The 24132-nt window shown below is 50.4% G+C and overlaps 1 protein-coding gene across 1 annotated transcript in view; it reads left to right on the top strand.

Annotated features, from left to right (window-relative positions):
- The window catches only part of PIP5K1C (phosphatidylinositol-4-phosphate 5-kinase type 1 gamma), a 52799-nt gene that overhangs the window by 24778 nt on the left and 3889 nt on the right, over positions 1-24132 (top strand). The window contains exons 2-16 of the mRNA XM_082495439.1: positions 4069-4100; positions 6429-6515; positions 6837-6967; positions 7585-7702; positions 9698-9850; positions 12324-12623; positions 13146-13351; positions 14557-14640; positions 15162-15210; positions 16228-16312; positions 16673-16834; positions 17768-17906; positions 18187-18219; positions 20597-20701; positions 20982-21114. Of these exons, the coding sequence (XP_082351565.1) occupies positions 4069-4100; positions 6429-6515; positions 6837-6967; positions 7585-7702; positions 9698-9850; positions 12324-12623; positions 13146-13351; positions 14557-14640; positions 15162-15210; positions 16228-16312; positions 16673-16834; positions 17768-17906; positions 18187-18219; positions 20597-20701; positions 20982-21114 (1817 nt within the window). The remainder of the gene's footprint in view (positions 1-4068; positions 4101-6428; positions 6516-6836; positions 6968-7584; positions 7703-9697; positions 9851-12323; positions 12624-13145; positions 13352-14556; positions 14641-15161; positions 15211-16227; positions 16313-16672; positions 16835-17767; positions 17907-18186; positions 18220-20596; positions 20702-20981; positions 21115-24132) is intronic.

Below are 24132 nucleotides of genomic sequence, written 5' to 3'. Positions count from 1 at the left end.
GCTTACTGGGAATCGAGCATGTGCAAAGAGGGGGGGGTGAGGGGCCTGAAAAGGTCTGAACGCCAATTTGTTGACGCAATATATTGCGTAAGAGAAGTGGGTTCTCCCCCCCGTGTGTAGGTTTACGCTCCTCTGGTGCGGTAGAGCTAAAACTTGAGTCCTATTCTGTGTCAGACAGTAAATGGGCAGAGGTTTTTCCGGGAGTAAATTCATCCCTGTCCTGCGGGGTCTCAGTGTCGTGGCGGGGATGGACGAGGCGGTTGTGGCTGTGATTAGGGAGGCATAGGGGAAAAAAAAAAAAAAAAAAGCAGATATTAAATCAGAGATGAGAATTGCCGGACACTACAACCAAAGCGTTCGTTTCTGAGGCTGCCGAGGAGCTCGGGCGTTGGGTATAGGGTCAGCTCAAAGCCGCGCGCAGATGAGAGGAGGAACTGAAGGCAGCGGGTCAAGCGTGCGTGAAATGCACTGCAAATCCTGGGCACGAGCCGGAGGCAGGGCAGAAAGCTGGGGTTCCATCCCGGGGTTCCCCTTCCAGAGCCACCCGTCACGTTTCTGGAATACACCTTCACTAAGCTGCACCGAATGCGATAAGAATCATTTCAATTAGCTTGTTGAGTGCTGAAACTTCCCGCGGCAGAGCTCCTGTTCCCCGCGAACCCGAGTGCTGTCTCCCGTGGCTGTATAACCCCCGAAGCTGGAGTTAAATCAGTTTTTGCAAGGCCATCTGTCAGCTTGTTTGAGACGAGCACAGCCGAGTGCCGCGCACCGAGAAGCCAGCGGAAGATATTATTTTTATTTTTTTTTTTTCATTTTCTGCCTAGACAAGTTCATTTTGTAAAGCCATTTTTGTCTTGGTTTATGGGGGGGCGAGGAAAGGTTTTGCTGGTGGTGCTCTTGTCCACCTGAAGCATCCTTTCTCCTGGAGATCCACAGTTCCTCACCTCTGGTACCCTCCCTCTGCGTGGGCGGTTGGTGTTGATTCCACATTTGGTACGTGGACAGCAGCAGACGCTTAAAAGCAGGGAATGAAAGCGGCTTGTGGTAATTATCACAAAATTAAAGATAATCTCCTGCTCTGGAATTGTGACAAAGTGCAGAAGAGAGATTAGTGCAGTGGGAGAGCGGACTCGGCCGTGGCGGGGAGAGCGTAGCCTCCCTGGCCAGGGGCCCTCTTGGCCGCGTTGTGTTCCTGGAGATTTCCAGTGTTCCCGGCGATTTCCAGCGTTCACCCTGCAGCAGCATGTGCCCATTTGGGTTCCTTTGCGGTCTTGACTTGCTGTTCCACCTCGGTGCCCTGAAAGTTCGTTAGCCAAATGCTCACTCAAGGCCGTGCCTGCTGCTCCCCTGGCCATTGCGGGGCTTTTTGTGGAGCGATCGTGAAGTTGGTGTTGTCTTAGGCCAAACCACTAATTTTTCAGCACAAGAACTGATGCGGAGTTGGAGGTAGCGGCGGTCCTCTGGGCCGCGTGCTGGTGCGGTCCTGAAGGGTGATGGGGTTTCCCGCCCGTGGAGGGGACGTCCCCTTGGCCTGAGGGACGTGCGGCCCGGGTGGGTGATGGAGGAGAGCGGCTCCGCTCTGGTGAGGGGTTCCCGCTCCCCTCGCTTCCCCTCCTCCTGCTTGAGATGGGATTGTGCGATGCAGCGGGCACGGAAGGAGCAGGATTTCAGACCTTTGCTGCAGTCCTGTGATTTTTTCTTCCCGACGCGAGACTCGGGCACTGGAGAGCACGCTTTAAAATGGAACAAGGAGTGATTCTTCCCGTGCCGCTCCAGCTTTGCAGTCGCGGGCCAAGCTGTCGGGCTGGGGGGCTGCGTCGCAGACAGTTCAAAACGCCGTGTTGGCAAGACCCCGTTTGCACCCGGTTTGCTGAGACCGGACGGTGAGGTAACCTCAGGACTCCTCATTGAGAGCGATTTCGCCTCCCCTGTGATCACCGAAGGGGTTTCATTGGGTTTGTTGTTATTTTTTTGCTTCCCGGTGTCTGAAATACAACTGAATCACACGCTCTCTTAGCGCTGTTGTCATTTGCAGAGCATCGCGCTCCTGTTGTGCCCGGCTCCTTGCTCAGGCTCCTTTTGAAACAAGCCCTGAAGCGTTGCTGCGCGCGTTTGAGGAGGATGAGCAGTTACCCCAGTTAAACCATCGTGGTTCCTCCTTGGCCAAATGGGGGAGATGCTGAAGCGGCGGCATGTTGGGCTGCGTCCTCTGGGGCTTTACCCCTGTTATGGTTTGAGAAACCCACAATTTAGTGTCGTTTAGACAATTATTCTCTCACCTGATGAGTCCTCCCCACCTGGGAAGGGGAATTGGGGAAAACCAAGGAAACGCGAGGGTTGAAATATAAACAGATTTAATAAGATAAGACTAAATAATTAATATTAATAACAGTAAAGAATCAGTATTGATCCTGACACCAATATAAAATACACGAGGATTGTACTCAGCCCATTCTGTCCGTGGAAGCTGTGCGCTCCCAGCAGGGACAGCAAATGTGGGACACTGTGAGCGCTGCGGCTTCAGGAGGAAGGGACGGGCTCAGGGCTGCGGCACCGGGGCGAGGAGTTCTCCGGGTGGCAGCCAGCACGGGAGAGAGAGAAACTCCTCAGCAAACCTTCCAATTGGTATTGAATGTGCCATTCCTGGTATGAACTAACCCTGTTGGCAGCGTGGGTCAAGTGCCCGGGTCGCGCTCCTCCTCATCCCCACACCCGGCGAGCTCAAAACCACTGAGACCTTGAAACTCACACACCATATCCGGCTAGAAAGTCAATATTTTCCCAAATTCAGGCACTACAGTCTTCTGAAAGTGCAGTTTTCCCGAGCGTTAGAAGAAAAATTAGTCCTGTGTCGTTCAAACCAGGACAGCCCCCTCTCCAGCCAGGAGGACTGGCCGTCTCCCGCTCCCCCCGGAGAGGGACCGACCCCAGCCTGAGAAGAGCAGATACCCCTCTCGAGTCGGTTTGTGCAATCCACCCGTTGCCCTCAAACGGGGCAAAGCTGAGAGCTTGGAAGAGCCTTTCTACTTCACGGCCAAAACTCTCAAGCTCCACTCAACGGTCTCTTGCGAAATTAAGCCCTTTCTAAAGGATTGGGGGTCGCTTAACGATCTGTGCTTGTAGGAACACTTCAGACAGGGGCAGGGAGCGGCAGACTCGTACCTTAAATCTATCACTTGGGTTTGCGTTCTTTGCAAGCGGGCTTCTCCCTTAATGCCCGGGCTTTGCATGCCGAGGTGGTTGGGGGGCGCTGGGGACGTTGTGCTGCTGGGATGGGGTGGGCAGCTCTTCTTCTTAAGCAGCTCTTGGTCCTTGTTCATGGTGGCCCTCCACCATGGCTGGAGCTTGTGGTCCCACACGTGAGGTTCTCGACAGATCAGCCAACGCCTCGCGGAGCCGGCAAGCGGAGGAGCCTGTTCTCACCGTTGCCTAAGAATAAGGAGCTCCTCGCAAGCTTGGGCTCGTGCTGGGAAACGGAAAGATGGGTTTGGGCTCACGTTTCCAACTCTGATTATCTATCTAAAAGCTTTAGGCAAAATCCTAATTTCTTACCGTTCACTGTAATGCAGTAATGGTGGCTTCTCCCAAAGGCAGTGGTAGAGATACATGATGCATTCGTTTTTGCGATATATTTGGACATTAGATTCTATAAATAGATTCAATTATCAATATAGTTTGTCAAGTGCCTTCTGAGTGGCTGGAAAACAGCTTCGGAAGTGTCTCTCCGGGCTTCTGTCTGGAACTGACTTTTCAATGTAGCGTGGACCTATTACTGAGGGTCCAGCAGGGATTTACAAGAACTCTCGCTACTGAAGCCTCTAGGAAACGTTATTGCTAGGAAAAATTGCGCATGTTTGTGCTTCTGAATCCGAAATTATTTGGGTGACCCCTGCAACTTCAGACCCCCGCACTAGCGAACCAGCTGCTTTTAAAGGCTTTCCAGCTTGCTTGAAAGAGCGAAGCATTAGGCTATTTTCTCAGTGGTTTGGGGTTTGGTTTGTTTGTTTGGTTTTTTTTTTCGTTCTGATGTCCCTACTCTTACTGATGCTCTTCCCTTCTCCTCCTCAGGTCTGGCACCGAAGAAGGCAGCCATCACCGAGGTGAGATGTGTAAAGCTGGCCTTGAAAACCCCGCGTTGAGAAATGAGAACACAGAGCTCTAGAAAACGCCGCTGCCTGACTTTTTTTGAGCAAAGCTGGATTTCAGAATACATTTGAGATTACTGAAAATTTGATCCCTGTTATTTGGAAGAAAGGAAATTAGTGGCAGGTCTCTGGAGCCCCTGTGTCAGCATCGCCGCAGTCACAGAGGGGATGTGAAGGGATTATGCCCACCACGTGGCCAATTTTAGCTGCGTGATCCGTGATGTCTGTAAGTAAGTGGCTGAGGGCACCTCTTCCACACCAGAACCTGCAGGTGATAAATGGCGAATCTGTGTATTGGGCATTTCCAGGGCTCTGTGGGTCTCGCCCACTCCTGGGAACGAGTCGAGGAGGCTGTAATTTTTGAAGCTGTAAAACAGGGGAACATTTCCAGGGACTGATATTCTCTCACACGTAATCCAGGTCGCAGGTTGCTGAATCACTGTTACCTTCTGGAGCAAAACTCTTCACAGTTGGCAGCAGGGAATCTAGTAGGAGGATCTGTGCCTGAAAGCTGTTCCCTGAAGCCCACACTCTTGGTTTAGGGCACCGTGTTCAAATGATTTTTGTTTGATCTAATTTTCTGCCCTACCGTTTTACATTACTCACCTGGGATGATGAGCGTTTGTATACATGAATAGCAAAATCTTCCCATAAAACTGCCAGGAATGTGACACTTGGTTCTTTCTTGCCTCCCCAGAAATATGCGTAGTAGGAAGCTCAACTTCTGTGAAAGTTGATCCCTTCGTTCAGCGCACAAATAATCCCACTTTTTCTTGCCCTGGAAACACAGTCACAAGTGGACGAGGGACTGCGGAAGAGACATTTCTTCCTGTATTTCATACGATGGCAATCCCTTAACCGATACCTGGGTCTGTTAATTGTTTTGAGAGGATGATGAGGAGCCACGTGGCGAGGCAGGACGATACAGCTTGAGCTTGCCTGTAATAGGATGCAGCTTGTCGGTTAGAAGCTGCAAGGAAAGGATAAGCTGTATTGCTAATCACGACCGCTCGGAGAAGGAGTACTGGGAAGCAAGCCTGGCTGTGCTAAATGTTTAAAACCGAGTGGGAAATAAGATTTTATTTTTGAAGGAGAAATCAGACTGCCCCTTAGTTCCAGAAGTATAAGCAGTTTGACCAGAAATAGCTGCAAGCTCTTGATTAAAATCTAAAACACAAAGAACTTCTGTAGTCTGAACAAAATTATGCATTGTCTGCTGTAGACATCGGTTCTGAGAGATGGGTCTGTGCGGCACTTGAGAGAGAGTGATAAAATATTGTCACTTGGGAAATGACCTTGGATCTCTCTGCACGCTGCTTGAAGGAACATCCAAAGCCTGCCTGTTCTTTAATGTAACGAACTCCCAAACATGGCTCACCGGCAGTTTTGGCTGTTCTCTGGGCTCCGCTGTCTGGTGGGAGAGCTGGGGAGCGGGTGAGATGTTGCCCTGTGGCAGAGTATAGAGGTCCCACGCTTGGGGCTGCAAAAGGAGCTGTGTCGAGCGTCTCAAAACATGATTGTGTTGGCTCGTTAAAGGGTACAGCCACAATCTGCTCCTTCCTGGATCAGCAAAAAAAAAAAAAAGGCTCAGGCGGACTCAGAGGTGGAAGAGGAGGAAAATGGGGTGGGAGTAGGTTTGTTCTCACTCTGGAGCGCTGGCAGTCCTATGGTGTTTCTGTAAACTCTTTGCAAAACTTCAGGAAGAGCTGGTGTTGCAGTTCACCCTGCGTGGGCTTGTCCTTTGAATTGTAAACAAGTGAGATCTCGCTTAGGTGGATTATCTCCATGCGAACGCGGGAGTGGGGTTGGGTTCTCCTTGTTATCTGTCTCTTTATTTCTTCAGCGAAGCGCGAGCGATTGGTCTGAGACCCGAGGGCATGGGATTTTTCAGAATAAACTTCTCTTGCTGTTCGATTTTAATTCAGCGCTATTTTAAATCGATGAGAAACCGCAGTCAAGCGGCTGCTGTGGAATCTTGGCAGCTGGGAAGCGAGCGGATCTCTCCCGAACTCGGCGTCTTTGCTGAGGGCTCTGCCCAGTTAGTACTGAGGGTGTCAGTGGTTGGGTGTTCTGACTCTTCTCGAGGGATGGATGTATAATTCAAAGAAAGAGCCTTGTTTAAAGCTTGCTGGTGCCAATTACGCCTGCTTGCGCTCTGTGGATTTTTCTCCGGTGGTAGAGAGCGATCCCCATGATAGTGTGGTTGTGGCTGTGCTGCTTTGCTTGTTCTGGTTGACCGGGTCAGCTTCTGTGCTGGGCTTTACCCGTGCTCTTTCTTTGCAGGGACCATCGCTACCAGGACAGCCTGGCCAAGGGAAGAAGATAGGTCATCGAGGCGTTGATGCTTCTGGTGAAACCACCTACAAAAAGGTTTGGTTTTGTGGATGGGGGACTGGCAGCTCTGCGTGTAGGTAGAGACGTTGGGGTCCGAGGTTAGCAATAGCACAGCTGAGCTTTCCTGGTTCAGTTTGTTAACAGCTACCAGGCTGACTTAGATCCTATGCAGCACCCTTGTCCTGCATAATAAACGGCAAACCTTCTGGAAGCTTCAGAAGTTGAACTTGTTTAGCAGTATGGAGTGCCCGAGATGACACCGTAGAAGCCATAAACGCGACTGCATTGTATTATAGGGGATGTTACTGCGATAATCTGCTACGAAATGCTCGCTGACTGCTCTCTTCTTTCTGCCAGACCACCTCATCCACTCTGAAGGGGGCCATCCAGCTCGGGATTGGATATACTGTCGGCAATCTGAGCTCCAAGCCGGAGAGGGATGTCCTGATGCAGGACTTCTACGTGGTGGAGAGCATTTTTTTCCCAAGGTAAAGGAGACAGGGGAAACAAAACGCACAGATGAGTTATTTCTTTTCTTCTCACTGATTTTTTTTTTTTTTCTCCAAGAGAGCTTCCATCTGTCTTTAGATCACAGAGTTGGATGCTCTGAATGTTTTAAATATGAATCCATTACGTACAAACATAACAGTGGGAAGTGTTAGATTCTGCAGTGCACTGAGTTGCAAGGAAATGTAAGATGCAGTACGATAGGCTTGGGTTTGTTAGCCTTCCTGTGTGCTTTTCTTTCTACCTGTCCATCTAGAATTTCTTCCACGAAATTATACCGTGTTTGAGATGGAAGAAACTCAGCTCTTTAACTCTGTGAATAAACAAAGCTCGCAAAAGCTATATTCTCTGTGTAAATATATTCTGCTTGGCAAGTGGTTGTTCCTTGCGCTCTTCGGAAATAGTTTTTTTGGCAGATAATTTAAAATCTATTTTCCTTTGTCCTGCCGCAGAAGAAAGATATTTTTTGTTGTTGTTCCTAAGATGGCATTTTGCAAGGCTCGGTTCATCTTAAATATACAGTAGCCGTGATGTGACTGTACGCACCCGGTGAACGGTAATGCAGAGGCTCTGCTCATGGAATGTCTGTTCTGTGCAGCGAAGGCAGCAACCTCACCCCGGCCCACCATTACGCTGACTTCAGGTTCAAGACCTATGCACCAGTGGCTTTTCGGTACTTCCGAGAACTCTTTGGGATTCGTCCAGATGATTATTTGGTATGGATGTATTTCTGGATTGCTCTGTCTTTTCTCCTTTATTTGAGATGGTCTAGAGTAACACAAGAAATTTGCCCCTAAATCCAAGGCTGTCAGCAATTCTTGCCTAAAAGGGACGGAAAAGAGTTGAGGAATGGTTCTGATCCCAGCAAGGAGTGGGAACAGGCTGTGGATTTAGGGGCTCTTTTCAGTTTTGGAGGAGATCCAGCCACGGTCCCAGCAAGACCAGCACCACTCAGCCCAAGTCTTTGTTTGCTAAGAGGTAGCTGCTGGCTTCCACTGGAGGGAGAGGAAACAATCCGCATACAGCGTGTGCTGCGCAAGCTATGCCACGGGGTTCCCTCTCTGTTGCTTGTGGTGACAATAACTGACTGTGTTTACAAGCAAAAGTGGTTGTGTTCTGCTGGGTGCAACCCTGTAATGTCCCCTGGGGCTCTGAGGACAAAGATGGGGAATTTTTCCTTGTGTACTCACTCGAGAGCTATGTGAGTGTAGTTATTTTAATCGTCTTACAAAGACAGAATGAAATACAGCTTGTTCTTGTGCTCAGAAAGCTCCTCAGAGCTGGAAAGGCCGTTTTTAAAATACCTCGTAGTACAGGCTCTCGGGGCTTGGAGTACATTGGGGTTTGAATTTGATCCCTTGCGTGTATGTGACATCCTGCTCTTTAGAAAAGGGCGTTTGTTGAACTGGGGAAGGGAACACATCCAAACGAGCGCAGGTCCTCCCCCTTTTTTAATAGCCCTTTTTTTCTGAGTTCAGCTGTAGATGGGGGTAATCGTAGCTGAACACCTACAAGTAGAAACAAATCTGTGCCACGGCACGATTTGACAGTAACGGTGGTCCCCCATCTGTGCCAGCCGGGATAACGCTGGCTGATTTGATGAGGGGTTCAAAATTTGGGTGAGGCAAAGAGCCTACTTCTGCTGCAAAGGTCACGGCTCTGATTTGTTGCTTCTGCTTCCCCTGATTCTCTCTTGCCTGCCACAGCAGCAAATGCCTTTAATTATGCATGAGATAATTAACTTGATAAAGTCTTGGATCATTAATCTGTGCAGGGCTGAAAGCTGTTTTCAGTACGTAATGATGAGCGTTTAATTTATCGCCCTGATTATGTCCCTTGCATACCCTCCCTCCCTCTCCCCATCTTACCTCTTGCTGTGGCAGCTCGGATGCGATGCTGCCCTGATCCCACTCGACCTACGCAGTTACCTCGGGGTTAGTACCTAGCTGCAAAGTGCATGTGCATGCTTGTGCTTGCTGCTTTTTTTTTTTTTTTGCCTTTTTTTTTTTTTTTTTTTCCCCCTGCTGCTAAGCACGTCCTCGTTTGAGGACCTGCTGTTTGCGTGCTGATGTCTAGAAACGTCCTCCCAATTCAATTGTCGATGCAAGTAGCCCTTGCTGTGCTTACACGGCGCTGAGCCCTCTTCTTGGTTGGACAACTGGTCTAATACTTTTCACGTGTTTCTAGCAGGATTGAGGGGGTGAGATGTGGCTGTAAAAATCCTCTGTCACAGGGGAGCACAAGGCCAGAGGAGGCTGCTGAGAACAGCCAGTGCACCGTGTTCCCTCCAGCACGGTGATACGCGGTACCCTGAGCAGACTGTCATGTCTCTTAAAATCCTATCTTTCCGTCTGCGCTTGCGGTAATGTGCTGAAAGAAGCCGAAATGTGATACACACATACACGCACAATGGGAAAAGATAAGATGTCATTATGGAGCCTGGATGTTACTGAAAGCAGATTATTAGCCTGATTCTGAGCAGTTGGGATGTTCTGAACTGTAATCTCGGTCTCTAATTGCAAATTGTCCGTCAGCTTTGCTGCTTAGACCTAACCTATAATGAAAATAGTTCTCACTGAAGCTTTGCTACCCCTTAATCTCACAGGGAGACGGCATGCTGGGGAAAGCCCTCAAGGGCGTAGAACTCAATGTGCAATGAGTGGGGGCTAAAAATAATCTTTTTTTTTTTTTTTTTTCCTTTTCCTCCCTAGTATTCGTTGTGTAATGAGCCTCTGATAGAGCTATCGAACCCTGGTGCCAGCGGCTCCCTCTTCTATGTCACCAGCGACGATGAATTCATCATAAAAACTGTGATGCACAAGGAAGCTGAATTCCTACAGAAGCTCCTTCCCGGCTACTACATGGTGCGTATCGCCCGGCACCTTGGACCCGACTTGGGTTTGTCGTGGCAGCTTTTCTGTCCAAAGCATTGCACAGGGCACGTCTTCCACCTGTTTGTTTTTTTTTTTTTTGTGATCTGTCCGCCCTCTGCCAGGGACAAGATTAACACTGTGTCACGAAGCCAGTCCCAGAAGCACAAATCCTGCCAGTTACTTGCAAACTCTGCGGGTAAACTCGAAGCAGATAATTATGCCGTAGCTTGTAGGCGTGTTTTAGCCTGCAAACGGCTTCCCAGATGTGTGTTTCTGGGTGTCCTTTTCCCAGCTCTAGTTCATTCTTCTTCGCTACGCACCACACATCTGCCTCAGTCTGGTGGATAGCAGTAACACAACCACCGTGGTTTTGTGGGGAGACCACTGCTGTCCCTGGATATCTCCCATATCTGCTGTTTAACAGTTACTCGGAAGGCAGTTACTGGTTGTCCTGGATCCCACTGGCTGCAGTACCACGCTAGAGATTCCTGCGGTACCAGCCAGCTTTGCACCTCCAGTCAGCTGCTGATAGTCGTTGCCTAAATCTCAGGTCTGGCAGGGCAATATATTGAGACCCAGAGGACTTGCACGTGGTGACAAGTAGTAAATCAGAACCAAACCCGATGCTTTGGCTTGTAAACCAGGAGGTGTCTCCCTGCATAACTGTGGTGAAGGGTCCAGCTCTATAGATGAAGGCAGTGAAATTCAGTTAGAACCACCCAAGGGTTTGTTTGCCGGGGAGATGCTGAGGAGGTGGCGATGGCGATGTTGACGCTGCCCCGTCTGTGTGCGTGCTGCAGTGGATTTGATTTCTATGATCATACACTGATTTTATGAAAAAAACCTAAAGTGAGACGGGGTCTTGTGTGTCTGTATATAACTGAGAGCCAGTTGCTTGTTTTTGCAAGTGACAGGGAAGTTCCTGGAGAGCATGAGCTTTCTTAGAAAGTGTTGCCTGTTGTGTAATGTATGTAGTAAATCAGGTTTTGAATGGGTAAGGACGCTGTTGTCCTGAATTCTGCAGTTGTCCTGGCTAGCAATCAGTGTAACGAATTAGACTGAATGTACCTGTCTGGTGCAGTTCTGTGCTGTTCAGAACCATAGACTGGTTTGGGTTGGAAGGGACCTTGAAGACCACCCAGTGCCACCCCCCTGCCCTGGGCAGGGACACCTCCCCCCAGCCCCGGTTGCTCCAAGCCCCGTCCAACCCGGCCTTGAACACCTCCAGGGATGGGGCAGCCACAGCTTCTCGGGGCAACCTGCGCCGGGGGCTCACCACCCGCACAGCCAAGAAGTTCTTCCTCAGACCTCATCTACATCTCCCCTCTTTCAGTGTAAAAACATCCCCCCTCGTCCCATGGCTCCCCTCCCTGCTCAGGAGTCCCTCCCCAGCTCTCCTGGAGCCCCTTTAGGCACTGGAAGGAGCTCTGAGGTCTCTGCGGAGCCTTCTCTTCTCCAGGCTGAACCCCCCCCCCCCCCAACTCTCAGCATGTCCTCACAGCCTTCCAATGTTTTTGGGTTACTGTGCTGCCAACACACGATTGCTCTGCTGGTTCTTGGGAAGCCCATCTGGTGTAAAAAGAGTCAGTGGAAAGGAAGCAGAGTGGTTTCATCCCGAGTTACTTTAGAGCTGGGCAAGTGCTGTTGCGTTCGGTCTTGCCTGCCTCCGTTGCTTTTAGCTGGCACCATGTTGAACAGCGTGCTCGCAAAGAGGGCTGGCTCGTGTGCCCAGTTAGGTGAGATGGGGAGGGGCATGAAATTTTAATACAGTTGTGCTTTTGCCGTCGGTCAGAGAATCTGTCAGGTCTGTCCTTTCTTTCGTAGCGTGCAGAGATGTTCTGTTTCCTTCCCAAATTTTCCCAAAGCTGAACAAGCAAATCATGCCTGTCATGTCATTCCTAATAATACCGCTGCCTAAAAAAAGGACATGATAGCAGATCAGGATATCCGTGCTCTCTGGGCAACTGTGGTTTATAAAGCAACTCTGCAAAAGGAGCAGAAAAATAATGTTGTTTTGTTTAAGAAAAAATACCACGTCCCTGGTTTATTCTGGGCCAGAGAACGGCTCTTGATTTCTGTCACTTCTGAAGAGATGAAGATAGCTGTTATTTTTAAACTTGAAGTTCCCACTTATTGTGTTTATTTCTCTTCCAGTTTGGTTTCCCTTTTTTAGCTGCTGTTGATGGGGGAAGTGGGGAATTTCCGGACTTGGTTATTTGCCCAGAGAGTGCTGAACATCTCATTCCCTGTATTCAAGGCATAGTGGTATTTTCAGGTCCTAAAGCCACTGAAACGCAAGAGTTTGTCAAATGCGTACAGTAAGCTCTCATGTGAAGTTCAGAAAATCTCTAGGTGAAGAACCCCTAGTCTGACTGCTCCAAGATCTGTTAACGTGTGTTGAACCCAGCAGGGGTCTTCTGCCAAAGTGACCTTTCGCCATGCTTTTGTTCCAACCCTGCTGCAGAATCTGAACCAGAACCCACGGACGCTGCTGCCGAAGTTTTACGGACTGTACTGCGTGCAGTCGGGGGGCAAAAACATCCGCGTGGTCGTGATGAACAACATTCTGCCTCGTGTAGTGAAAATGCACCTGAAATTTGACCTGAAAGGCTCGACCTATAAACGCCGGGCATCCAAGAAGGAAAAAGAAAAGTCCAGCCCTACGTACAAGGATCTAGACTTCATACAAGACATGCCCGAGGGCCTGATGTTGGATGCAGACACCTTCAGTGCATTGGTGAAAACGTTGCAACGAGACTGTCTGGTAAGGAGGGGGCACGTCTTGGGGAGCAGGTTAATGAGGTTCTGTGGCTCTTGAGCACGAGGAAGAGCAAACGATTGAGAACCTTGCTAATCTGCTGACCCCAAAGCAGGAGAAATCCCTTCTACTGCCCTTTTCCCTGAAAGCAAAGCGGTGGAGTTGCATCGCCCGACAGCCTCTGAGGACTAAGGCTGTGTTCCTTTGCCTGGTGCATCAAATCGTGGAAGCCTGCTCCGCTTGTAGCTGGGTTGTTGGGACTAAATACATTTTCCCTATACAGTGTGCAGCAGATGGAAGGTACAAGTGTTATTTGCAAACCTTCAGCCCTATGGGTTGTTTGTGGGATGGCCAAACCCGATGTGATCAAGTCCAGAGATGACTATTGGTTCAGAAACGCTCAAGCTCTGGCGAAGGAGCTGTTAGCGGGAATGTGGACGGGCTGTTCCGTGCTTTGGGATCTGTGCTGTGTTTGAGCTGCTGGCCTGATATTTTGTCTCTGTTTTTAAACTCAATACTAACCTGTAGGTGTTGGAAAGTTTTAAAATCATGGACTACAGCCTCCTGCTTGGGGTTCATAACATAGACCAGCAAGAACGGGAGCGACAGTCTGAGGGAGCCCACAGCACGTCGGATGAGAAGCGTCCCGTGGGGCAGAAGGCACTTTACTCCACAGCCATGGAGTCCATCCAGGGAGGGGCTGCCCGGGGGGAGTCCATAGACACAGATGACACGTAGGTGGAAACGTGGTTCTTTTGTGCTGCTGGGAGGGGCAGAGGTGGAGGCCGGAGTAGTAAATCCCGAACTGAACTGTTCGAGTGAGCATCTCTCCAGGAAGTTATGGGACTGGTGCCAGTAAAGCAGGGTGGTGTGAAAGGGGGAAGCTGGGGTGGGAAATACTCGTGTTAAGACTCCAGCTTTGCAGCGATCTCCCTTCTTAGGCCAGTCTGTATGTTGTCAGCTCCTGTAACAGCCTCGAAACATCCACTGGGAGAAACTAGTTTGGTTCTAGCTCAGTGCTCAAATTCTGGAGTGGAAGGAGGGATCAACCTGTCCCTAGAAGCTTGGAGTTTTTTCTCCGTCACTCCAGTCACTCCATCTTCGGAATCCCTGACAGTGCCCTGAGGGTATCCCAGCGCAGTTAGCAAGCAGCAACGTAGCTGAGTGCTGGAGCAGCTGGTGGAGCTGTGGGCTGGGGGGGGGGGGGTTGCCCAAAACCTGTCCTGTGCTGTGCCCGATCTACGGGCTCTCAGGCTGCAGGTGGCTCTTGTGACTCTCTCCCTGGCTCTGTGGACCAAGCTTGCTAACACACAGTGGAGTTTGCTCTTTGTCGCTGTCTGAAACCAGTTGCTCCAGTTTTGATGGAGGATGAGTCCCGGCGGAGCCAGGATAATACTTTGGTGTTTCCATTCTTTCAAGTAGCATCATTAATTGCAGTGGCCTGCCTGATACCTGCGTGCTTTTGTTGTGTGCTGGTGCTAGTGGTTGCCGCACCTTTGGCGGGACTGATATTAGCACGGATGGGACTGGAAATACCCTCCTCCTGAAAGGTTTGCTGCCCTCATAGGCAGATAACTCGTACTGACCGGAGAAATAATCTGATCCCCAGAATAAAACGTCCTGTAGCTAAGAAAAAAACGACGTGGTGCTTTCTGGCCCAGGCGGAGCTGTTGCCGCATGACACGGTTCCTGTCCTGATAGTTGGTGTTTGGGGACCCGGACAGGCAGTAACCCCAGGGACACCTCGGGCGAGATGGCCTGGGTCAGTAGGTGACTCCCCGTGGTTGTGCGCAAAGCAGCTTTGCAGGTTTGGCATTGTATCTGACCACCGCGTCGGAGCCCCCTTTTGAGTGCCGCTGTCTGCCCTCCCGCAGGGCTCGGGGGTATTACAGCTGCTCTTCCTGAGGCTGCACTCGCTGAGGTTTTGTTTTACCTGCAGGATGGGAGGAATCCCAGCAGTGAACGGCAAAGGAGAGCGTCTCCTGCTTCATGTAGGAATAATAGATATCCTTCAGTCATACAGGTAGGTAACTTTGCAGCCATCTGTCCTTTTAAGTGTGTTAACAGCTATTTTAATACTGAATGAAAGCAGGAAGATTTTCCTCTCCTGAAGAGTTTGATAATGAGTAGGCAGGCTGCCTAAAGCCGTCTGTCGATGCGTGTTGGGGGGGCTGTGGATTTTTATCCTGTCCTTAGAACAGCTGGTGACACAGAACCATTTTTCTAAGATATAATGAGTTGCTCCCAAAGAAGTTTCCCGTCTCTGCGCCTCAGATGGGTATCATAGTGTCATATCTCCAGGTGATTTTCTGCCCCTCTTCCAGTCCAGCTCCTCCTTCCCCGTAGGGTTCCCAGGCAGTTCTGACCTGACTGCAGAGATGCCGCTGTGCTCAGCTGACCTCTCTTGGCTACGCTCCGGATGAAGGAGGAATCGTTAGCAGCTCAGTGATCTCTCCTGTGTGGGGTATGAAAGGTGGCTTAGATACAGAGTACGTGCCTGAATCTGTCTCTCTCTTTTTCTTTCCCTTTCTCCCCTGGAATTAGGTTCATCAAGAAGCTAGAACATACCTGGAAGGCCCTTGTCCATGATGGGGTGAGTGCCTGTACAGAGGCAGGAATTGCCCAGGCCACAGCAGGATTACCTGCCTTGGCTTCGTTTATGCTAGTTGGTGCTGATTACCTTGCTATTTATAGTGCCTGAACTGGCACAGTTGAAGCTGATGAAAGGAATAGTTCTTGCCTCTTATGCCTCCACAGCGGTGTAGTGCCACTTATTTCCAATCAGGTTTTCTTGCTCACTCCACCTCCTCGCATGTTTAGCTGTCGTGCTACCAGCTTTCCTCCTCTGCTCCCATCTGTCATTTTCCTCCTCCCCATGGTACCAGGAGCTGTACGCACAAGGCGCGTGCATTCGTGTATGTGTTGGAATCCTGCATTTGCTCTCTTTGGTGATTGACTGTGTTTCCACTTCAGTAAGCTATCTGTTAATAAATCCTTTTCAGTGTTTCCCTGCTGTCTTTGTCTCCCGCAGCAGCCAGGTGCGTGTTGACAAAAGAGCAACCTTGGATGTGGAAAGTATTTTTCAGCATTGCATATCCTAGCTTCCCTTAAATAATAAGGCAAAGGAAATGTGTAGATGCCAAGTCATGGTAGCTCAGCTGAATATCGGAAGCAGAGACAGCTTCAATTTTACTGTTTTAAACAAAAAGTGCAAAATGTTTGAAACACATGGAGACCCTTGGCTGAATTTTCGTGCCTGTGTCATATGCGAAGGTATCCAGGTGCGCTTTGAATGTCAGCCAGCAAAGCCAGAAGAAATTTTATGTATGTAATCAGGCCAATATTTGAAAAATCCAGGAAGTCGGCAAAGGAATAAAATCGCCAAAATCCATTATAGAATTACAGCAAGAATATAATCAAATGCAATCAAATCAAAGGCAATGCTTCAGGCTTATTTATAGCATTAATCAGATCATTTCAGTTAAGCCTTTCCATTTAAAGGCTCGATCAGTGCTAAATGTTGGAATAAAAAAGACTGCATTGGTTGTTAGAGAAATTCTGCCTTGAGGGATAATTTTAAAATTAAAACAATTGCTTCTTGCCTTTGTAGGACACGGTGTCAGTACACAGACCCAGCTTTTATGCAGAGAGATTCTTCAAATTCATGACCAACACGGTGTTTCGAAAGAATTCCTGTAAGTACCTAATCCAAGAGCTGTTGCCCTCGTGCTGTGGGGGAGGCAGAGCCTTATCTCCATCTTGCTGCTTCAGTCCACGTGGAGAGATTCTGGGCCGGAGTCTGAGCAGGCTTTTCCGCTGTAATATAGAGCAAAGCTGGGGAACTGCAAAGCCCTCGTGTTGTCACCGCTTTGGTCTGCTGAGACTCCCACCCAGGAGCTCTCCCCGCAGCCTGACTCGGGCTCACCCCTTTGGAGATGGCACTTGCGGAGCACGTGTGTGTGTCAGAGAGCAGAGGCGTCTCCCTATGAAGTGCCTTTGGTGTTACAGTAGTTGGTGGTGGTAATTTCTTCTTCTCTTTCCCTCTTTTCATCCAGCTCTGAAGTCATCTCCCTCCAAGAAAGGGCGTAGTGCCTTGCTAGCTGTCAAGACAGCAGGTCCAACAGCTGCGTTTTCAGCTAGCCAGCTCCCCTCTGAAAAGGACGAAACACAGTATGATCTTCGCGCGGCCAGGAGTTACCCCACGCTTGATGATGAAGGTAATGGTCTCGTTTGGCGGCTGATGGCTGTGCGATTACCCGTTTCCTAACAGTTCCTTAGGGTCCTCCCCTCTATTCGTCGAGTTCCCCACTGTGCAGCGACCACAAGTCATCCTTGAGGGACAGTGCTTCATTGAGTGTCTTGCTGTGCTTTGCAGGTGCTAAACTTAACCAGGACAGGGGTTTTTGTCACAGCACCAACGGTTAGTTGACTGGGGAAGCAACACCTCTGCATTGGAGAAGACCAGATCCCTTCTTTGCGGCACTGTATGGTTCTGCAGTAAAAATGGCCGCTTGCATCACTGCTGCAAGGCAGCCGCTGCCAACTGGCACCAGCAGTCATAGCCCAAAAGCGATCAGAAAGTTGAATTTTCCACCCTTAAAAAAAGAAAAGGGGGGGGGGGGGGGTACGACACTGGGAACTTCAGGACTCTCATGACAGTATAAGGGGCAAGATCTTGCCATCGAAAAAAGACAAATGGCCGTTTCATCACTTCCATCTGGGCTAGAGTGGTGAAGGACAGGCTCCTCGAGTGCAGAGGTGTTAGATTTCTACCCGGGCAAAGCAGCGAGCACTCGATTCATCTCTTAATTCACTTGGATATTTATCTCTGACGACCCAAGCCTTTAATCCAGCTTTGGTTACCAGTGAGACGTCTTCATTGGCATTGTTTCCTGTAGCGTCTGTCTGTCATGCTGGAAATGGTGCTTACTGGCTCTCTCTAGAGGATGCCCAGGGAGAAGCTGTTGTGTTCGTGAACCCAGCTAAACTTCTTGCCCCTGTTTGTGGTTTTAAGTGACCGGTCCCAGTTAGGGTGTGCAGGTTGGTGGTGGCACAGCCTTGCACGGGGCTGGTGGAAGTGAGGTGTTGGCGTTTAACCTACTCATTTTTTTCTTCCTGCGCTTCTCCTGCCCTCCGCTTCGGGCCAGCAGGCAGGCCAGACCTGCTACCCTGCACACCTCCTTCCTTTGAAGAAGCTACCACGGCCTCCATAGCCACGACACTATCTTCAACATCTCTCTCTGTTCCCGAGCGATCTCCTTCGGAGACCTCTGAGCAGCCCAGGTACAGGTGAGGACAGCATTCGTCCCCTGCTCCCACTGCCGTTCCTCTTCATGCTGCAGATCTCGGCAGGCTGCCCTATGCTCTGGAATGCTAATGACCGATTTTAATTAAATCTCTCCTGGGAGCAAGCAGACACAGCTTTGATGGGATTAATTATTGCTGGGAGAAGTGTCAGCTATTAAGTAGAACATCTCCCTCATGGGGTGGGGAGTTAGATTTGGGGGCAGCATAGGATTTCTGTCTCAAATCGCTCCTCAAACTCTACTATTCTGGTTTCTTTCTGCAGGAGGCGCACACACTCCTCAGGGCAGGATGGCAGGTGAGAAAAGTGTCTCGTTTCTTCTTGCGCTGCTGCACAGAGACCTCACGTTTGTGGCACGCTCCTCTGCAGGACGATGAGCTGCTGCTCGCAATCAAATGATCCCCATTTCTTACACAGAGTTCTCCTTACAAGCAGATCTCTCAGTGCTCTGCGAGGAATCTTAAATATTACCCCTGTTGTTTGATGGCAAAGGGGACAAGCAATTTATCCAAATTTGCCCATCCAACCAGCACCAGAATCGAGGAAGGTCATTTATGTCCCCCTCTGGGGAAGCGAGCCTTAACAGCAGGAACATTCCTCTTCTGTGCATCTGGCTGCCGCCTGGGTGCGGTGGGTGTAAATATGGGAAAGAGCTTTGACTTTGTGAGGCAGTGAGCACCCTTAGACCCCGGAGAAGTAGTTTCCAGTGTTTTCAGAAACTTGGGTACTTTGAGGGTTGGTTTTTTGGGTTTTTTTCCCCCTCCTGTGGTGATAGGTGGCTCAGAGCCAAGGGCAAGGTAGGACAAAAATCCCCTACTGCACAGGGATGTCTGCATTTAGAGGCTCATGTCATATAATTATCTTGCATATTTTTGCACCCGTAAAAATGACCCCATTGCCTGTGTCTGCATGAGGACCCGGTGTTTGCTGCTGACTCTGCCTTACAACACTTACAAGATGTCCTGGAAAGCCGGGGTGTAGACTTTGAAATGCACATCACAGACTCAGTCTTGGGATATGCCATAGCCAGAGAAGCTGCTGGACAGGCTGATGTCCTCTCTCCCTACAGTTGGTGTTTGGTCCTTCAAAGGCAGGCAAGGACTTTGGAAGATGATGTTTTGCACCATCTTACAGTCACCTCCCCTCGTTCCTAGCTTTTAGTGATTTGCTGAGCTTCAGACCACATACGCAGTGAAAAAAAAATCCCTTTTCGTTGTATTTCTTAAAATACCTCTAGATGCTGAATGTCGCTGAATCTCGGTAAATTCCTGTCACTGGAGGGCGAGGACCTACTTGCTGTTGATTATAGCAGTTGTTGAAGTGTCAGGAACCTGCAAAGCACCTCACCATTGTCTGAAATTGCTGAAAATTGGAGACTTAATCTCAGGCAGCAGTGGTGGGACCCCTTTGACAAAATGCAGTGACTTCACCCAATTTACTCCCGACTCCCTTGGTCCCTCATGGAGGGAGCTGCTGTAGGATGTGATTTCATCCAGAAATAGGTCAGGTGAATCAAAGTGACTGTCGCTGGACCATATGGGGAGCTTAGCGACTTGGTGAGAAGTAGATCTCTCTGTCACAGATTTGCCACAGCGACAACCACCCCGCACGAGTGTGTCCGCCTTTGCTGTTTTTTGCCTAATTTCTCCATTTCTGGTGCTGACATCTCAGCGTGCCCTTTCCAGGGGAGCAGGGACCTGTGTATTTGTAGAGCACTCTGTGTTCCCCTGCTGAAAGCCAGTGCAAGAACAAAGTTATTAAAGCATGAATTTAAATTCTTGAGCTGAAATGAAAAAGACCTTATCCAGTTTGCTCAAGAACGTGTCACACCTCTGATTATTCTCATCTGCTGGGGAATTCCCTCTGGGTTTCTGAGATCCACCCCTTTGAGGAGGAGAGGAGCGAGATCCCCGGCACCAAGCTGGACAGGAGTGCCGCCTGCTGGCTCCGGCTCCTGGCCGGGGACAGTGCAGGGCAGGACGGAGCTCATCCCTTCCCCGAGACTGTGCCCTGGACTTGGCAAGCGCCCGCTCCTCCTTCCCATGAGGACCGTGGAGCCAGCCCCGCTAGCGCAAGCAATTACTTTAATAGCATGAGATATTAAATTGAAGACTGTCACAAACAGCTCCTGAGCACGCAGATAAATCTGATGTTAACCCTGGAGCGCGCTTGAGCAGCATTAATGCCCTGGGAGTCTCGGAAGAGGTCGGAGGCTTTCGCCCTTGTGCAGTTGATAGATAGTGCCAGGCTAAGTCTGGACACAGGTTTTCCCCAGAGGCCAATTCTCCTTTTTCCTCCCATGCTCCATTTGACACTGCCCATCTTTTCTGCAGCCCCGGCTAATTAATCCCTTTCCTCTTGTCCTCTTTTCCCACCTCGTTAGTCTTCAGCACTGCAATCTGACAGGACTAACTCTTTTGCTTGGCAGTTTTGGTTATCCAAATCCTCGATCCTGGGAGGTCTCCACAGCTCAGTCTGTGCCGGGAGCTTGGTGCCGCGAGTGCCTGGCAGCAGGCAGCCGCATGCCGGGGCAGACCAGCACAGCTCACTCCTGTGGGAGGTTGCGGTGCGAGAGGCTGGGCTGACTCAGGACTGATTCAGGCTGACCTAAAATTGAGGACTGTGCATAACTAGTGCCCAACTGAGCCTTTGGGCCTCTCTCTTCGGTTTCCAGGTCACACGAGGAGGTGCGGGTTGAGGAGGAGCTTCAGCAGATCAGTGTCGAGCTGGAGCCCAAATGTGACGTTGAGATCGTAGCTCCCAAAGAAGATGACAAAGAGTGAGTGTTTTGGAGCGTCGGGCAGTTTGCAGAGCCTACCCGGTGTTATTTGGTCTGTGGCAGCTTGTGCTGGAGGCTGACTTTGTAGGGCACCAGTTTTCCCGGTGCTCCCCCAGAGAGTTCAGTGAAGCTCAGCGCTGTTGCTTCTGACCTGACCTGACCTGATCTTGCTGGGTGTGACAGCGGAACACCTTCAGCTCCTCTGTAATAAATCGTACAATCTTGCTTGCTCCTTTTCTGATCGCGGTGACCAGACTCTGTCATTTCTTTCCCCTTCCAGAGAGGCGGCTTCTTCAGCCTGTGCCATTGTAACGTCCACGGCTACAATAGAGGTGGAGACAGCCAGCCAGGCCTCGGAACCAGCCAGCCAGGCCTCGGATGAAGATGACGTGCCAGTCACAGACATATACTTTGTAAGATAACTTCTCCGTCTGGTTCATTAGGGGTGTGATGGGAAAGGTTGGACGAGGCAATAACAGTCTCGATTTCAGGCAGTTGGGCGCAGGGCAGTGCCTGCCCCATGCCATCGTGGTGTTGAGCACCTCATGATCTTAACGCTGGATGGGATTTTGAACGCAGGGAACTGGATTAACCCTCGGAGAACTCAAAACAGCATCCAGTGGGGCTCAAATGGGTGGCAGTGCTGCTGTGGATGTAGCCGTGGGTGTGCTGCTCTACTTCCAAGCACAAGTGCGGAAGGGCTTATCTAGGCCAGCGGGATAAGCCTCCTGGGACAAGCCAAGGTGAATGTAGGTGCAACCGAGAGGTTCTTCCTTCCTCAGCCAGAGAGCCCGGCTGCTTTCCTGGAAACAAACGTGCTGCAGTGGCCTAGAGCCGGAAGGGAGGTGGTTGCAGTGGGGCTGACCTCGGGCTCTGGTGAACTCTGGCTTTTCCTTTCCCCGCAGGCAGATGCGTTAGGTGATGCAGTGGAAATCTAGTGCTGAGACAGGGAGTAAGTGAGGTGGTTGCTGGTTGGCAGCAGAGTGCTGTGGAGCCTGGCGCTGCGTTCTTCAGTCAGCTCTCGCAATGTCTGAGCAGCTTCTGCAGACCAGAGAAGAGGTGGTTGGTTTTTTTTTTAGCAACACATACCTGCCTGGTGGATTCCCAGAGCAGAGCTGAGGGTCTGACCCGTGAGAGCTCTCCTCCACACCTGGGCACTGGAACCTTCTCCTTAAAAGAGGTGCCCAGCTCCTCCCTGCTCCGGCTCGTTGCTGTCAGTTCCATGGCAATGGAGATGAGCTGAGCCCTCGTGATGAGCTCCTTCAGGCTAACCTAAAAATGGCAACGTTTGCCTTTCCCGGTGCTTGCATGACTCTGCTGCAGAGCTGCTCACTCGTTGCCGAGTCATTCCGAGGCTCGTGGGAGCTGTGGAAGGAATGGGCTCCATTTTAAAAGCTTGTCTGTTTGGGTTTTTATGCATGCTGTTCAAAATGCAAACAGCTCCCTCTAACACTGGCTGCTCTTTCTTTGCCTGTGGATGGCAGCTGTGTGCAAGCTGCCTGCAGATTCTGCCTGCTCCACTGGCAAGTGTCTTCTAGCAAGGGTCAGCTCCTCTTCCTCCCTGTCCCTGGGCATATGCACTCCCCCCAACTTGAGGGGCACCTCTCTATCCGGAGGAAACCATCTGTGTGCCGTGTGTGCTCACAGAGAGCGTGACTGACTGCTCATCAGCATTTCATACTTCATCTAAGTCCTTGAGTTTTGCATTAAATGTGTGTCGTGTGCTGTGGAGTGTTTGTCACTGCTGGGATGAAGGGAAAAGCTGATTTGGGTTCCCACGGGTGCTCTCCTTGGAAAAGCACTTGAGCTGGAGCTCAGTTGAGGCTGCAGCAGAGTGCAGCGGGGCTCGGACCACAGCTGCTCTCTTGCAGGAGTGCTCCAGGGGCGATGGTTGGTGAAGGGATGCTGTGTGCAGAGGATGATTTGATGAGTCTCAGGGGACTGCGTGATCTGATCTTTGGAAGTCTGCTCCTAAAAGGAGAGCACTTTATCCTCCTGTTCACCTACAGGGGAATAAAAGTGCAGAGATCGTGGCAGGGCATGAGCGCTGCTCTTCCCACGCACGGCTTTCCTGCCCGCTGATCCGTTCAGGCCTGGAGTTGCCCAATCCCTTGTTTTTTTGCTTTCTCTTTCATCCTCTCTTTCACATCATCCTTTTTTTTTCCCCTCTGTTTTCCTTTCTCACTTCACTTGCCCTGGGGCCATCCAGTTCACAGATGGGAGGTACTGGATTTACTCTCCCCGCCAGCGCAGACTCCGAACCACCTCGCGTTCCTCTGGGATTGTAAGTGAACATGCTAGCACGTAGGGTAGCAGAGCTGCAGCTTTGAAACACTGGGGCCAGCACTCTGTTTCCTTGGCTACTGCTGCTCTGTATTGTATGGCCATTTGGACCCAGCCCAGCAGAAACCGGGGAAGCATATCAAAATCCCACAAATGGATCTCCCTGTAGGATCTTGCACAAACACATGCCCTGCCCTGCTTTTCGGCAGGCTGGTGACACAGCTCTTGCCATGGGATGGGCTGCCATATCACCCAGCCCTTGGACAAACTCGCAAGCACTAGACCTGGACAGAGAGGCACCTGAGCCTTTGTAGGTAACGTTAGACTTGGCTCTCTTGGCCCAGGAAGGCAGACGGGGTTCCAAACAGACCATAAGATGTTTTGAAGCTGCTAAAAATCCAGTTGCAAATGTAACCTAATAGGCTTGCGGCTGGTCATCTTTCTGGTGGCTGGGCTGGTGAGCAGCTCATAAACGCAAATGAGTTAAGAGTTGCTACTGGGTTAGGGATGGTTTCTGCTCTCCGGCCCTTTTCAGCATCACCCGTGTGCTCCCTTCCTCACTGCAGGTTTTCTGTGAGCGGTGAGAGTTTTTCTTAACGAAAGATGCAGCGAGGCAGTTGAGCATTTAGGGACTGAATCCAGAGTTCAGGCTGCTCTGGGTTTTAGTATTTTCCTTCTCAGGCTTTGGGAGAGCTGATGTCCTCAGAGGGTAATGGCAGTGCTGTCAGAGCCATGGCACGAGCATTTGTATGGTGTGGTCCTCCCAGCACCTGCCTTTTTGGTACCAGGCAGGGGAGCAGTGGAGAAGGCATCAGGCAGGGTGCATGGGGAAGTTGGGGCAGTAGCATGGCCCTATCCTTGGCAAGAGGAAAGCACTGCACCTATATCGACAAACGGGCAGTTTCTCCTGCCCCCTCGGCTGGGTTTGGCTGCCCCAGCACCAGGAGGGTTAATACCAAGCACCGGATGCTCCTTTATCTCCCCGCTGGGTTTGCAGCTCCCTGCACACATCTGAACTCCTAAAAAGCTCGGAAGGAGGCTGGCTAGAGCATGCGGTTCATTCGGGACGGATGAAAAACAGGATGTGGGGCAGACTTCATACAATGCTGAGCTTTCCTGCACTTCTAGCAGAGCCCTGTAAGAAGCTC

The sequence above is a fragment of the Vanellus vanellus genome (assembly GCF_965231255.1).
Source record: "Vanellus vanellus genome assembly, chromosome: 25".
Taxonomy (NCBI): domain Eukaryota; kingdom Metazoa; phylum Chordata; class Aves; order Charadriiformes; family Charadriidae; genus Vanellus; species Vanellus vanellus.
This window is presented reverse-complemented; position numbering and strand designations above follow the sequence as displayed.